Source organism: Protopterus annectens, chromosome 15.part0 (assembly GCF_019279795.1).
Source record: "Protopterus annectens isolate FY-2018-M chromosome 15.part0, PAN1.0, whole genome shotgun sequence".
NCBI lineage: Eukaryota > Metazoa > Chordata > Ceratodontiformes > Protopteridae > Protopterus > Protopterus annectens.
Window position 1 is genome coordinate 213268111 of NC_056749.1, and position 13312 is coordinate 213281422.

Here is a 13312-nt window from a genome sequence, read left to right on the forward strand (position 1 = left end):
TTTCCTCATTTTTCATCAAGACATGGTTTCTCTTAGAACAAACCCAACATTCATGCCAAAAGTGGTCTCCAATGTGGCCTTAAACCAAACCATTCATTTTCCTACTTTCTACCCAAATCCCCAGAATAAAGGGGAAAGACTTCTGCACGCTTTGGATATACACAGGCAGCTACTATTTTACTTGGACAAAACAAAAGCTTTCAGAAAAACTGAGCAACTGTTTGTAGCATATGCTGCAGGATCACAAGGAAAGCCCATTACAAAGCAGACATGCTCCAAATGGATAGGACACTGCATCCGCTTCTGTTATGCACAACATGGCAAATCTGTACCCAAGGGCATTAGGCCTCCATTCTACCAGAGAAGCAGTCACTTCAGCAGCTTTCTTCAGAGGGGTACCAACCAAAGACTTATTAGAAGCTGTAACCTGGAGCTCAGTACACACTTTTACCAAGCACTACCACCTACCTCTCTACTCCAAATCCAGAGCAGGTTTTGCCACTGCAGTTCTGCAGGGCTTGTTAGCCTCGCCAAATCCAATCTAGACCCAGCCACCCAAACTCAGCTTTGGGATTCTACCCAAGTGTAATGACTGCAACAGTGAAACACAATGAACATAGTGCAGTTGTATACCTACCATAAATGTAGATGTTCGAGTGTATTCACTGTTGCAGTCCAGGTTACCCTCCCACCATCCCCCCTCTTTGCTGGGACTATTCTGTACTTCTCGACTCTATACAACCTATGTGGTGTATTTGCTTGTAGATGAAGGAAATGTTTATAGTAATATACGCATGGTTGTTTGGCATATTTATATCTTTCCAGCCTTCCTATCTGGGGGCACCTGACCTCTGGGGCAAGAAAAACTGAAGAAAATGGCGTTGGTTGCAACTTTTTATACCCCTGGCGCACTGATGTCAGGGAAGAGGTGACAGCAACCGATGCCGGACCCAAGACTTTGGAACTCGGGCCGACTGCGGGGTCGCCTGCCAGCAGGATAACCCAAGTGTAATGACTGCAACAGTGAATACACTCGAACATCTACATTTATGGTAGGTACACAACTGTACTTTTGACCTCTCCAAAACATTTTATGCTGTAATCTAGCCAATTTGTTCAGCAGAACTTCAAACCTCCTAAGTCTCCAAACAAACCTTGCACTAACAATAGAGGGAATGATAATGAGTCATCAGCTCAAGCTTATTGTGGTCACCACTCATTGAAACAGTAAATTGCACAGTCTTTGTTTTTCTCCTGTTCTCCCTAGGTTGTGGGACCTGGAGTTTGCTAGGGATTTGTGAAGGGTGCACTGTCCACCTCACCCAGAGCAGATTTTTTTTTTAGTAAGGATAAAAACGATCCTATTAAATTCACTGTTTTGATGAGGTGTGGCCAAGATAAGTTTTGAGTCAGTGAAACACTTGGTAGCTGATGTAGAGACCTTGTAGAAGGAAGAGAATGACAAGTAAAACAGATGTCTACGTTCTTAAACTCCAAAACTGTGCAGCTCTCTGTTCTTCCTACTTGTGCCTCTTACTGTTCAGTACTTCATATTATGTATGTTAACATTGTGGCATGACTGTTTTATCCAGTATTATGAAATGATTATCCATTACTAAAAAAACCTACACAATGAAATTAACAACCAGCTGCAGCCTGCTTTTTAGTTGTAGGAGTCCTGGTTTGGGAGCACCAAATGTATTACTACTACCAACAAAACAGAAGTATGTTTTGGTAGATGACCTTGCCTGCTGATGGTTCTAGACTTGTAGCAGTTATATAAATTCTGTAATTTATTCCTGACATTAATGTATCATGTAGTTGACCTAGACAAAGATATTGCATCCCAATGCCACATAACAGTGGAATCCAGCAAGGTTAAAGCCACATGGTATGCTTCATAGACACTGTTCTTTCTGAGAAAGCAAGACAAATGGTAGCCAGTGCTGTATTTTTGTTACCAAAGCTACTCCCATCATGTGGTAATCATGACCATCTCTTCACCTGAACATTTTCCCTAATGCTAATATCATCAACAAAATGACTGCACAGTTTTGTTATGGGAGCACGCAACTGGACTTATTTTGGGGAAACTGGCTACTGTCAACTGATCCAGACTTGATACCTTGCTGATATACAGTCATAGAAGTCTTGCCTTCAAATGCATTACCTGAAGTCAGGGAAGAGCATCTTGGGCATAATCTATTGGAATACATTTACCAAGTAACTAAGACTGGTGATAACCGTTTTCTGAAAGTGCTGCATGAATGCATGCTGCAGATAGGGTGGTGTGGCCTTTTGGTCCTTCACAGTAAATATTTGAAGTGCATCTTCCTCCAGTTTCATGCTACTGCTATACTTGTTTTCATATTACACATGCAGGTATTTCTTAAAAAATATGCATATAGATGACCACCAAATGCACATCTCTGAGTCAGTTGAAATACAGCATGTGGTACATTGGTAGTACCGTTATTAAACGGTGTGCTAATGTAACTAAATCTGAAGAGCAGTATCTTTTGCATAGTGTTTAATCAACTCTTTGGATCTCTGTTTGAATTGCAGATGTTGCACTTAAAATTGTCCATTTTATTTAGTATAAATGATAAATTTTTGATCTTTCTTCTACAGATTAGGGGTGTACCACTGAATTATATTTTGTACTCACAGGTGCTTATTGCTGCCCTCCATGTGTGTGGTATTTGAAAAGTGGTCATATCACATGAGCTTTTGCCCCCCCCCCCCAGCCCAGACTTAATGTGTGTAACATTTTCAGATGCTCAGTCAAAAATTATTAGAGGCATTTATAGATTTGCAGTCCTTTCTGTAAGCAGGCTATATACATGGTTTAGAATGGTTTAGGACATCATATAGCTTGATAAAACCCCAATGTTTCTAATGGATTCAGAAAAAAAAAATGTACTGTTTAGAGTGCAAAGTGTAAGCCTGGCTATACCCTTGCTACGGTTCTGTGAAGTGGCCAGACCTTGTTTTAGAGATCTCTTTACAGCAATTTACAGTCAAAAAGAACATGGATTTCTGTACTTCATTTACGGCACACCAAGTATTCATTCCAGTGTATAACAGACATGGATTTCAGCTATAATTCCAAAGATTGTAATGGAGGTGTTTCAGAATGCCAAGCCTGTAACAAAGAAAATGAGGACTGTATAATTGGCTCACATTTATGGCACCATGGAGTATGCCCCTGCTTCAGGGTTGACTGTATGTACAAGTAGCAGGGTTTTAGGGGGTCACAGCTCCCCCATCAACGGATGCAAGAGGGAGGGGGATGCTTGCTCAAATGCAAAATTTTAAAGATGTAACAACAAATTTTTCAGGGTTTTTTTTCTGGCGAAGTTATATTTATTTCTCATACATTTGGGACTAATAGAATTGGGCCTTACTGTTGTAATAGAAAGCCTGCAGGTATGCTGTTACTAGCACGTTTCATTTTAGTTATAATTATAGGTCATAGTCTAGGACTAGGCTAACTACCCCTGTGTGCCATTTTAAGCCTAGCCATTTTTTTTCCTAAAGGTAAGAATCAAACCACATACCTTGTGTCTGTGAAGTAAACATTTTAACCATTGTGCCACTCCAATCCCTTTTGAAGTGGATGCTTTGCCACCCCATCAAACTCCACCATGCCCACTCTAATTTCATATACATTTCTGAAATTGCATTGCTCTTAAGAAAAGGAGTACTTGATTTTGCTGTAAATCCAATACCTCCTGTAGTTGTAAGGGAATACAGTTTCAGAGTTAGTATATCTAATTAGTAGGGCTGAAGGGATATACAACCTGTGACATCAGTGAGTGCAGCCTAACCTGCAAAACGAGCTTTAATTTTTTATGATATTTTAGTTTCCTTTTTCTGCATTTGGTACCTGATACATTATCATTTTTAATTTTTGTTGAACAGTTTAATGTTCTGCTATGTATAGTCATATTATGGAAGTTAAGTAAGAAAGATCCAGTGTATAATCATCCACCTTTGCTGTTTGTGGAATTGCTGTATATTCATGATAGACTTCATGTAGCCTTCATAAAGACTGCTGCCTTAACCTATTAAGTATTTTGCAAATTATCTGTCTGTCACATTGTACAGTTATCTCTCTTATTTTTGTTAATGTATGCTGTTTCTAACTTGTGGTTAAGATACATCATGAAATTTCTAGCTGTGCCCCCCTTTTTTGTCACCCTTTCACATATCCCCCTTTTTGAAGTTAATTATGTAAGGTACACTTTCTTTCCTGATATCATAGCATGCACATTCTAGATTGGGACTGCCAACTGCTGGCAGTCATGATTGCACATGGTGGGGGTGGTGCAAATGAAGCTTAAAGGCCAGATTATTGAATGACACCCCTTTCACCACAGTGGCAGCAACTGTTATTTTTTTCCTCATTAACAAAGGCCAAACATTTAGTGATACCATCTGTTAGTATTTATTGAACATATGAGGCATCTGCATATAGGGCTTTAAAGTCAACCCCCCCCCCCCCATAACTGAGCTGTTTCAGATAGTGAGCTGCTTGCTGTAGTCCAGGGTACAGCATTTGAATCCTGCCACCCTCATTTGCCTACTGTGCGACTCCAAACAAGTCACTTAACCAGTCTTCTATGAAAAGGGACATTCATTTTCGGTGGGCTGACCCAGTTAACAAGTGAATAAAATAACGTACAAGAAAAATTAGAGATTCTTCCTGCAGGGATCATAACCAAGACCTTCCCTTGAGAAAAGGAGGTCACTGATGGAAGTTACGTTTCCTGTCCTTCCTTAGTTGTTGATACAGCAGCCTTAAATCTCTCTTGCCCACATTTGTAGTTCTGCAAGAAGAAATCCATCCATTGGGCAGAATACACCAGCACTTTTTCTTTGGAATCATTTATTCACCATATATTCTCTAACTGTCCAACCTTTTTATGTATAGTTCCATCATTCCCTTCTTGAATATGAGATGTTATGTAGTCCAATCTCGCCTACATTCTTACCCGTGGGTTCGGAGCTGAATATCTGCTCAGACTCGGCCAACTTTTCTAGCTCGAAGTCTTCTATTGGCTGGGCTAAGCAGGTATCCCATGCTGCACTGCTCCATATCCCCAGATCTCGTTTGTCGCTCGTGTAGCTCGGACATGGTCTCACTCTTGGCTGTGGCTAAGTACCCTTTTTTCTTCCTTTTGGAGAAAATTTGTTATAAACAAAAAAGCTATTTTCATAGCTAGTGTCTATTTAGTGTTGTTTTTCTTGTAGGTAGTGTGTTTGTGTTTTGTGGTATTCTAGCTTGCTGTTCCACGGGCTAGGCCCATTTTAGTTAGAGGACCTAGTCCTATTGTCCTGTGTTGTTCGCGCTAAAACCATTTAAGTTGGAGGTTTTAGAGTCGGTTTCCCCTGGCTATTCTAGTCAAACATTTTGGTTGGAGGTTTTTGGCCTTCATTGTTTCAGTGCGTGTCCTGTCTCAGGGTTGGGTGCAGCTTCTTTCTTGTTCCCGCCTTTTGTGGTATTGCGTGTCTGTGTCCTTTCTTGTCAGACAAGTGACTTATGCTGTGTTGGTTTTTGTTATTGCTTGTTGGAAGAATGCCCAAGGATTCCAAAGAGCACAGACCTTTGGGTTTTAAGACGTGCTCTAAGTGCGGTTACAAGATGTCCATCACTGATGGGCATATTTTGCCTGGGAGCCATTCATCTGCAGGAGTCCTGCAGCTTCTGCCATGCTTTCAATCCCAGAGTACTCCAAGACAGAAAAAATAAGCTTATTTTAAAGGGACTCTTAAAGCCCTCTTTCGAAGAGGCCATGGATTCTTCTCCCAGTGCAAAATCTTAAGTCTAAATCAAAAGAGATCTCCGGCTCCTTCAGTTGCCTCAGAGCCTCCGGAGAAATTCACTAAACTTGCTTCGACCTCCTCAGCTCCACTGTCCTCGGGGCCGCAGGAAGTGTCGGTGTCGATGGATCAGGCGTCGGCTCCAATTATTTTGGAACCTCTTCTGAGCCGATTGCCTAGTCTTAGACAAGGTTCACTTGAGAGGAGATCTCGATCTCCATCCCTGTCCTCCAAATCCTCCAGGACCCTTTCTGATGTGGATGTTGATAGGGTGGTGCAGAGGCTCCTCCAGTCACCGGTTTTGGCGAAATTGTTTTCTGCTCCGGCCCAGTCTGCTCCGGAGCCCATCCCGACCCCTTCGTCAATCATTTCTCCTCCGAGTGCATCTCTGTCTTCGGAGCCAGAGTGTTCCGTGCCATGTGATGTTCCTGGGTCGGCTCCGATGGCCCCTCCGGGCCTATTGGTACTGACGTCTGCTCCGACCCCGTCGGCTCCATCCACGGGGTTCGGGACTCGAGATTCTTCAGTCGGGCCCGAGGGGGACATCTCGGGACATGTTTCGGTTCCGCGTCTTCCACTCGGTGCCTTTGCTCAAGGGACCCCGACTCCTGTCTTGGTCTCTGAGGCTGGCCGGTCCTTTGACTCAGGGGGGGGTCTGTCATTCTGTCCCCCACCACCCCGGTGAGAGCCTCTGATCACCACCTATCTTTAGACAGTGGAGCACCAAGGCCTAGGGATATCCCCATGAGTGGTCCCCAAGTTTCTGAGGGCTCTTCAGAGCTCTTGCCTGAGGAGCCCCCTAGAAAGAAGGCGTGCAAGAGGAAGTACATAGACTCCCAGGATGAGTCTCTCACCTCTGATACTGACCTCGAGGAATCGGAGAAGGTCCCCCAAGTCATCCTCTGATGATGTTTCCTTCTCTGACATCCTGGAAATACTGAAACAAAGAGGTGACTGGCCGTCCAAAGCCCCCTCCGAGGAGGAGTCTGTTTTCCTTAAGGCCTTTGGCGCTCAGCCCTCCACCTCCTGGGTGTCCGCACCCTCCGACGAGCTCCTAGATCTTATTTGTCGGAGGGTGTGGGAGAACCGTGATTCTGTGGAACCCATACCCAGGCGTCCCAATAAGTTTCTTTCTGCTCCCCAGGGTAAGGAGCTTTTGTCTAAAGGGGTCCCTGTGGATGCCATGGTGGTGGCGGTGGCCACTCAGAAGGAACTAGTGGAGACTTCTTCCTCCGGCCATCCACCTAACAAGGAGTCTAGGACCATGGACCGGTACGGGAAGAATACCCTCTCGTCAGCAACAATTACCTTACGGTCGCTGAACTATTTGTCTCATTTCACTCGGCTCCAGAGAGATCTCCTCAAGGAGTTAGGAGATACTCTTGCGAGTAACGTCCCTGAGGCGGTGGCCCAGACGGTTAATGCCCAGGTGTCTACCCTCAATTCCATCGTCAACTCCTCCATGTGGCTCCCCTCATATGCAGCCAATGGAGCGAGCAGGGCAGCAAGTTCAGGAGTCGCCCTTAGAAGGAAAGCCTGGCTGCGCCTTTGTCATTTTGCCGGAGGCCTTCAAGTCTTCTTTCACTGATGCCCCCTTTGATGGTTCTTCCTTATTTGGAACCAGAGTGAAAGATGCCCTCACCAGGTGCGAACAAGAGGGAAAGACCCTGTCTGCCGTAGTGGTCCGTTTTTCCCTTCCCTCTTGGCCTTACCCCAAGGCCCGGCGGGGTGGGAAGATGTGGTTCAAAAAATCACAGAGGTTTTTTTTTCCTGACGCACAAGGTGAGTCCCCCTCCAGAGGCAGAGGAGGGGGAGGTTATTCAGGGAAACGCGCCCTAGAGGCAGAGGGGGCCCCCACAATTCGGGAGACCGTGATTCCTTTCCCCTACTCTCGTTCCTGAGGGAGTGCCAGGCTGTGCTTATCCGGAGCCAGTCGGGGGTCGAATTTCATTGTATCCGGAAGCCTGGCAAAGCATCACCCAGGACCAATGGGTATTACGAATAATTTCCGGAGGTTATGTCATTCCGTTTACGTCAGACCCCCCTTCAGTCGGAACAATCCCGGACGTTCCACCCAGTCAAAGGGATCAAGCAGCCTCAGAGGTTTCAAAGCTGCTAGAAAAAGGAGCCGTCCAGTGTGTCCCCTCAGACCAAATCAGATTAGGGACTTACTCAAGATTCTTTTTGGTGCCGAAAAGAACAGGGGACCTGAGACCTATATTAGATCTCAGTCGACTGAACAACTACGTACAGAAGTCCAAGTTCCATATGGTCACACTACAATCGATTCTCCCATTGTTGGGAGAGGAGATATAGATATGCTCCGTCGATCTCAAGGATGCTTACTACCATGTCAAAATGGACAGGGCACCCAGGAGTTACCTACGCTTCCAGCTGGAAGCCAGTCATTTCCAGTTTTGAGCCCCTACACTTTGGTCTCACCACAGCCCCCAGGGTGTTCACCAAGTGTATGGCGGTGGTGACTGCTCACTTGAGGCATCAAGGATTCCAAGTGTTTCCGTATCTGGACGACTGGCTCCTTACTGCCCCCACCAGGCATCTACTAATCCAAACCAGGGACGCTACCATCACTCTTTGTCAAAAGTTGGGCATAACACTAAATTGGGAAAAATCTGCCTTTGCCCTCACAGCTTGACACCTTTATAGGTGCAGAATTAGACACCGTTTGAATGCAAGCATTTTTACCGCAGGACAGGATCAGAGTCTTACAGCAACAGAATCACACTCTGATGCCCTTGAAGAAAGCGAAGGCAAGATGGGTTCTTCAACTCCTCGGGACCAGGGCAGCAACAATTATGTTGGTCCCTCTAGCGAGATTGCACATGAGACTTCTCCAATGGCTCCTCTTTGTTCAGTGGTCCCTCCAGAAGTTTCCACTTTCTCACCCCATTTTGCTCACGGACAGATGCAAACAGGATCTCAGTTGGTGGCTTTGCACCAACAATTTGGACAGGGGAAAACCCTTTGTTCCACCCATCACGGTTGCCACAGTGACCACGGACACCTCCCAGATGGGGTGGGGGGGCATTATCTTGGCAGGACGGTCCAAGGCACGTGGCAGGATCACGAGATACATCTGCATGTCAACGTCCTAAAGATGAGAGCGGTGCTACTTGCGTTGCAGGCACTTCAGAGCTTTCTGACACTAGGCACGATTGCAATACACTCGGACAACATGTCAATAGTGTGGTATCTAAACAAGCAAGGGGGAACCAGGTCTTACCCTCTGTGCAGAGAGGCCATGCGAGTGTGGCAGTGGGCAATAACTTCCCAACGGTTTCTGGTGGCGACGCACATTCCGGGAAAGTCCAACGTGATTGCGGACAGGCTAAGCAGAGCTATTCTGATGCCTTACGAGTGGTCCCTGAATCGACTAGTTGCAGAGCGAATCTTCAGCAGATGGGGTCACCCTTGCTGCGATCTTTTTGCCAGCCCCCTCAGTGCAAAATGCAGCAGCTACTTCACGCTGATCCTCCCACAGGGGGAGTCACCCAGGAACGCTCTGGTTCATGATTGGCCCTCCGGTCTGTTTTATGCTTTCCCTCCATTTCCTTTGCTGTCAAAGATGATTCAGAAAGCGCAATCCTTGGGAAGCAGAATGATTCTGATTGCTCCACACTGGCCTCGCCAAGTGTGGTTCCTCTTTCTTCAGCCATACATTGTGGACACTCCTTGGATTCTGGACCCTCAACCAGATTTACTGACACATGTCAGGACAGTTCCACCCCTCCCTGATGACCCTCCGGTTGACAGCCTGGCTACTCCACTTCCATCGTTAGTTAGGCTTCATCATTTTTCGCCGGAGGTAGTTCATATTTTATCTTCCTGTCATAAGCCCTCTACGAGGAAGATTTATTCTAGCAAATGGAAGAGGTTTTCTGTTTGGGCGCATACCCAAGGAATTGATCCTTGCACAGCCCCGATTGCTTCAGTATTGGAGTTTTTTCTATGCTTTTCCATCAGGGTTCTGCGGCAGCTACCATAAAAGTTCAATTGGCAGCGATCTCTAATTTTCATGTTGCTAATGAGCCTAGTCTCATGGCTCACAGCCTCTGTAAGGCCTTCCTGAAAGGTACTCTATTACTCCTTCCTCCGGTCTCCGAACCTATCATGCCCTGGGATCTCAATTTTGTTCTACAAGCCCTTACTCGCCGCCTTTCAAGCCTGCAGCTACCTGTGAGTTAAAATTTTTGACCTGGAAAACAGCCTTTTTAATAACTATCACTTCAGCCAGGCGAGTTTCAGAAATTCAAGCCCTTTCCATCAAACCTCCATACTTGATCTTCCATAAGGATAGGGTTTCTCTTAGACCAAACCCTTCTTTCCTTCCTAAGGTGGCCTCCATATCTAATCTTAATCAATCTGTTGAGTTGCCTGTATTCTTTCCCCATTTTTCAAACAAGGCAAAATTTAAATTCCATCAATTGGATGTTCACAGACCGTTACGGTTTTATCTGCACCGAGCAAAAGATATCCGGAAGTCCGATCAACTATTTATCTCCTTTTTGGACAATAAAATTGGGTCCCCTGTCTCCAAAATCACCCTATCCAGATGGATATCCAGTTGCATCTCTTTCGCCTACTCCGCAGGAGGTAAAGACTTGCCATTTCCAGTCAAGGCTCACTCTACTCGTGCTGTCTCTACATCTACGGCCTATCAAGCCAGATTATCAATGGATGATATATGTACTGCAGCTACTTGGGCTTCTCACACATTTGTTTCTCATTACAAATTGGACGTGGTATCTAGGGGCAGGTCGTCCTTTGGTTCCACAGTACTCAGGAGTATTTTCCTATGAGCCACCCAGGATGTAGGTGCTAGGAACGCTGTCCCACGGGTGAGAATGTAAGCGAGATTGGACTACATAACATCAAGAAGTTATGTACTCACCATAATGTTCGATGTATGTAGTCCATCTCGCCTCACATTCTTACTTACCCTCCCACCTTCCCCCTGCCTGGAGGATCTGGAGGTTAGGTTTCTATTTACAGAGTTCCCTTCACCTTTGGCTTATTCCTTTTTTATTTGGAGGTTGTGTATGCATGGGGTATGACTGAGTACTCGCAGCAAGCTAGATATGGAGCAGTGCAGCATGGGATACCTGCTTAGCCCAGCCAATAGAAGACTTCGAGCTAGAAAAGTTGGCCGAGTCGGAGCCGATATTCGGCTCCGAACCCACGGGTAAGAATTTGAGGCAAGATGGACTACATACATCGAACGTTATGGTTAGTACATAACTTCTTGATTCTGTCTTTGCACTAGAAGGAGACTATTGAGGAAGGAACTTTCTTCACTGATTTAAGAGGCCTTATTCCAGTTTCTAACTAGTACCCATTAATGCAAAAGATGATTTTAGTGGTGGAGATTCTAATTGTAGTCTGACAAAAATTGGTTATCATATGAAGTCCTTTTGGAGCTTATTTTAAAAAGTCATTTCCTTAAACGTATTCTATGTTTGTGTACTTTGTCAAGTTATTCTTTTCAAGGACTTCATTGCATGTCTTTTTTGTGTTTCTGTTAGGCTGTTTCAGAAGAAAAAGCTAGCGTTCTGGTCCATTGTTCAGATGGATGGGATCGAACAGCACAAGTCTGCTCTATAGCCAGTATTTTATTAGATCCTTTCTACAGGACTGTTAAAGGGCTAATGGTAAGTTTTGAAAGTGGTGATAGTGATGTATGTATCATGACAGAGTTTAATAATGTACCGTGTGCTGCATTTTTCAGTTACAGGTTCCAGTTTAAATTTTCCAGATATTGGAAACTTATGTAGGCATAAAAAAAAAAAAACTCAATTAAAACATTTGGAGTCCAGCCTAAAGTATATTCCTGGGAAGGAATGGTTGAATTGTTAAGTCTATTGCTTTATTTCAATCTGTAAATTGAGATGAAAGATGGAGTAAAGCAGGTTGCATTAGGAATGACATAATTATCATTGGTGGGACACTTATTATTGATGCAGTCCAGTGGGATGCCACACTGGCCATTACTGGAATGCTTGTCATGGACTTGGCCTAGCTTTTAGATAATAGCTTAGATTTGCTTGCAGCTGATAATGTTCAAAGGCTACACTGAGTTTATGGTCTTGAATATTACTGATGAAGTTCATTGTGAAAAACTGAATATTGTGCTGCTCTGTTCTTTGGGAAATCTCTTCAGTAGTATAATAACAAATGAGGATGCTTATGGCAGTATTACAATGACTGTCTTCCAATCACAAACATAAACATCCAGCCTCTATTTTTCTCTCCAGCAATCAAAGGTTCCCCTGTGAGGTGATAATGCCAGTCTTGCTGTGTGACTCCCTTTTTCCCCAACTTATCCCGTCTCTCCCCCCAACCCCCCTTACTGCCTGCCAGTCAGTCAACCCCCTTCTGGATCATTTAACACATTCATTTCCCCTTTACTGGAGGCAAGAACTGACAGGAGATCTCATTTAGACAGCCATCAAGGGTTTCTTATTTCAGCTTTAACTCCACAATGCATGCCCAGTAGCATGCTCCACAGTTTGGTTTGCAAAGGATGTCATTGAGGGCATTCTATTTCTTTCAGAAGTGATGTAATCCCTCAATATTATCCACTGATAATATTGAGATGCTATTTTAGGTTTGTTTGGCTGTGTTCTCAGTGATGTCCTTTGAGAAAACTACTAACATGTTTTTGTGATTTCTGATATCTCCCAAAGACTTACATTCACTGTGCCTGTTTTGTTTAGAAGAATCATGTTGTAATCATGAATATCATGCACCTTTAATAAGATGACATTAATAAGAACTAGAAATGTACAAGCTTTTGTAAAGTATAGAAAATTAATGTATCTGATGCCCTTTTCATTCTTCCTTAATCCATGAGTTCAGATCCGATACTCTGATCCAACTCGAACGCATATTCCAGACTTCAGATCCAGCTCACAAGCTGCTCCCTCTGCCTGTAATGCACCATTCCATTCCTTTACCTCGGCTCTTGTTTGCTACCATCGCAAACAGATGCAGGTTCCTCCCTCGAGCTGTAATAGTGTGGTTTTGTGAGTTAATTTACCCATCTTTGACTTTTAAACTAATCTAAAACTTTTGCTACCTCTCTGTTATTTTCGCAGGTCATTAGGAATATTAACTAATTTTTCTGATACTCTTTTCTAGCATTCTGCTGAATAGTAAATATTTTGTGTCATCTCTGGTATTTCTTTTCTGAATGCTTACCCTTTTGCTTAATAGGGTATCTATGATCTACCATTGCTGGTAGTTAGTTATTTTCTTGCCTTTACTTGTATAAAAAAAAAAAAAAAAAAAAAAAAAAACTCCTTTGGTTTAAACAGTTTTTGCCCCTCTTTCTTATTAACTATGTTGGATAAATTGACTAGATTTAAGAACTGCACTTCTTGTGGGCATTTGTTTGTGTCTTTCAGCTTTTCCCGGTTAGGGGTTGCCACAGCGGAACTCCGGTCCGCTAATGATTGGCAGTAGAGTT

General features: G+C 44.1%; 1 protein-coding gene across 1 annotated transcript in view; it reads left to right on the top strand.

Annotated features, from left to right (window-relative positions):
* The window catches only part of MTMR8 (myotubularin related protein 8), a 1273681-nt gene that overhangs the window by 681575 nt on the left and 578794 nt on the right, over positions 1 to 13312 (top strand). Inside the window, 1 exon segment of the mRNA XM_044057715.1 lies at positions 11370 to 11495. Within this exon segment, the coding sequence (XP_043913650.1) occupies positions 11370 to 11495 (126 nt within the window).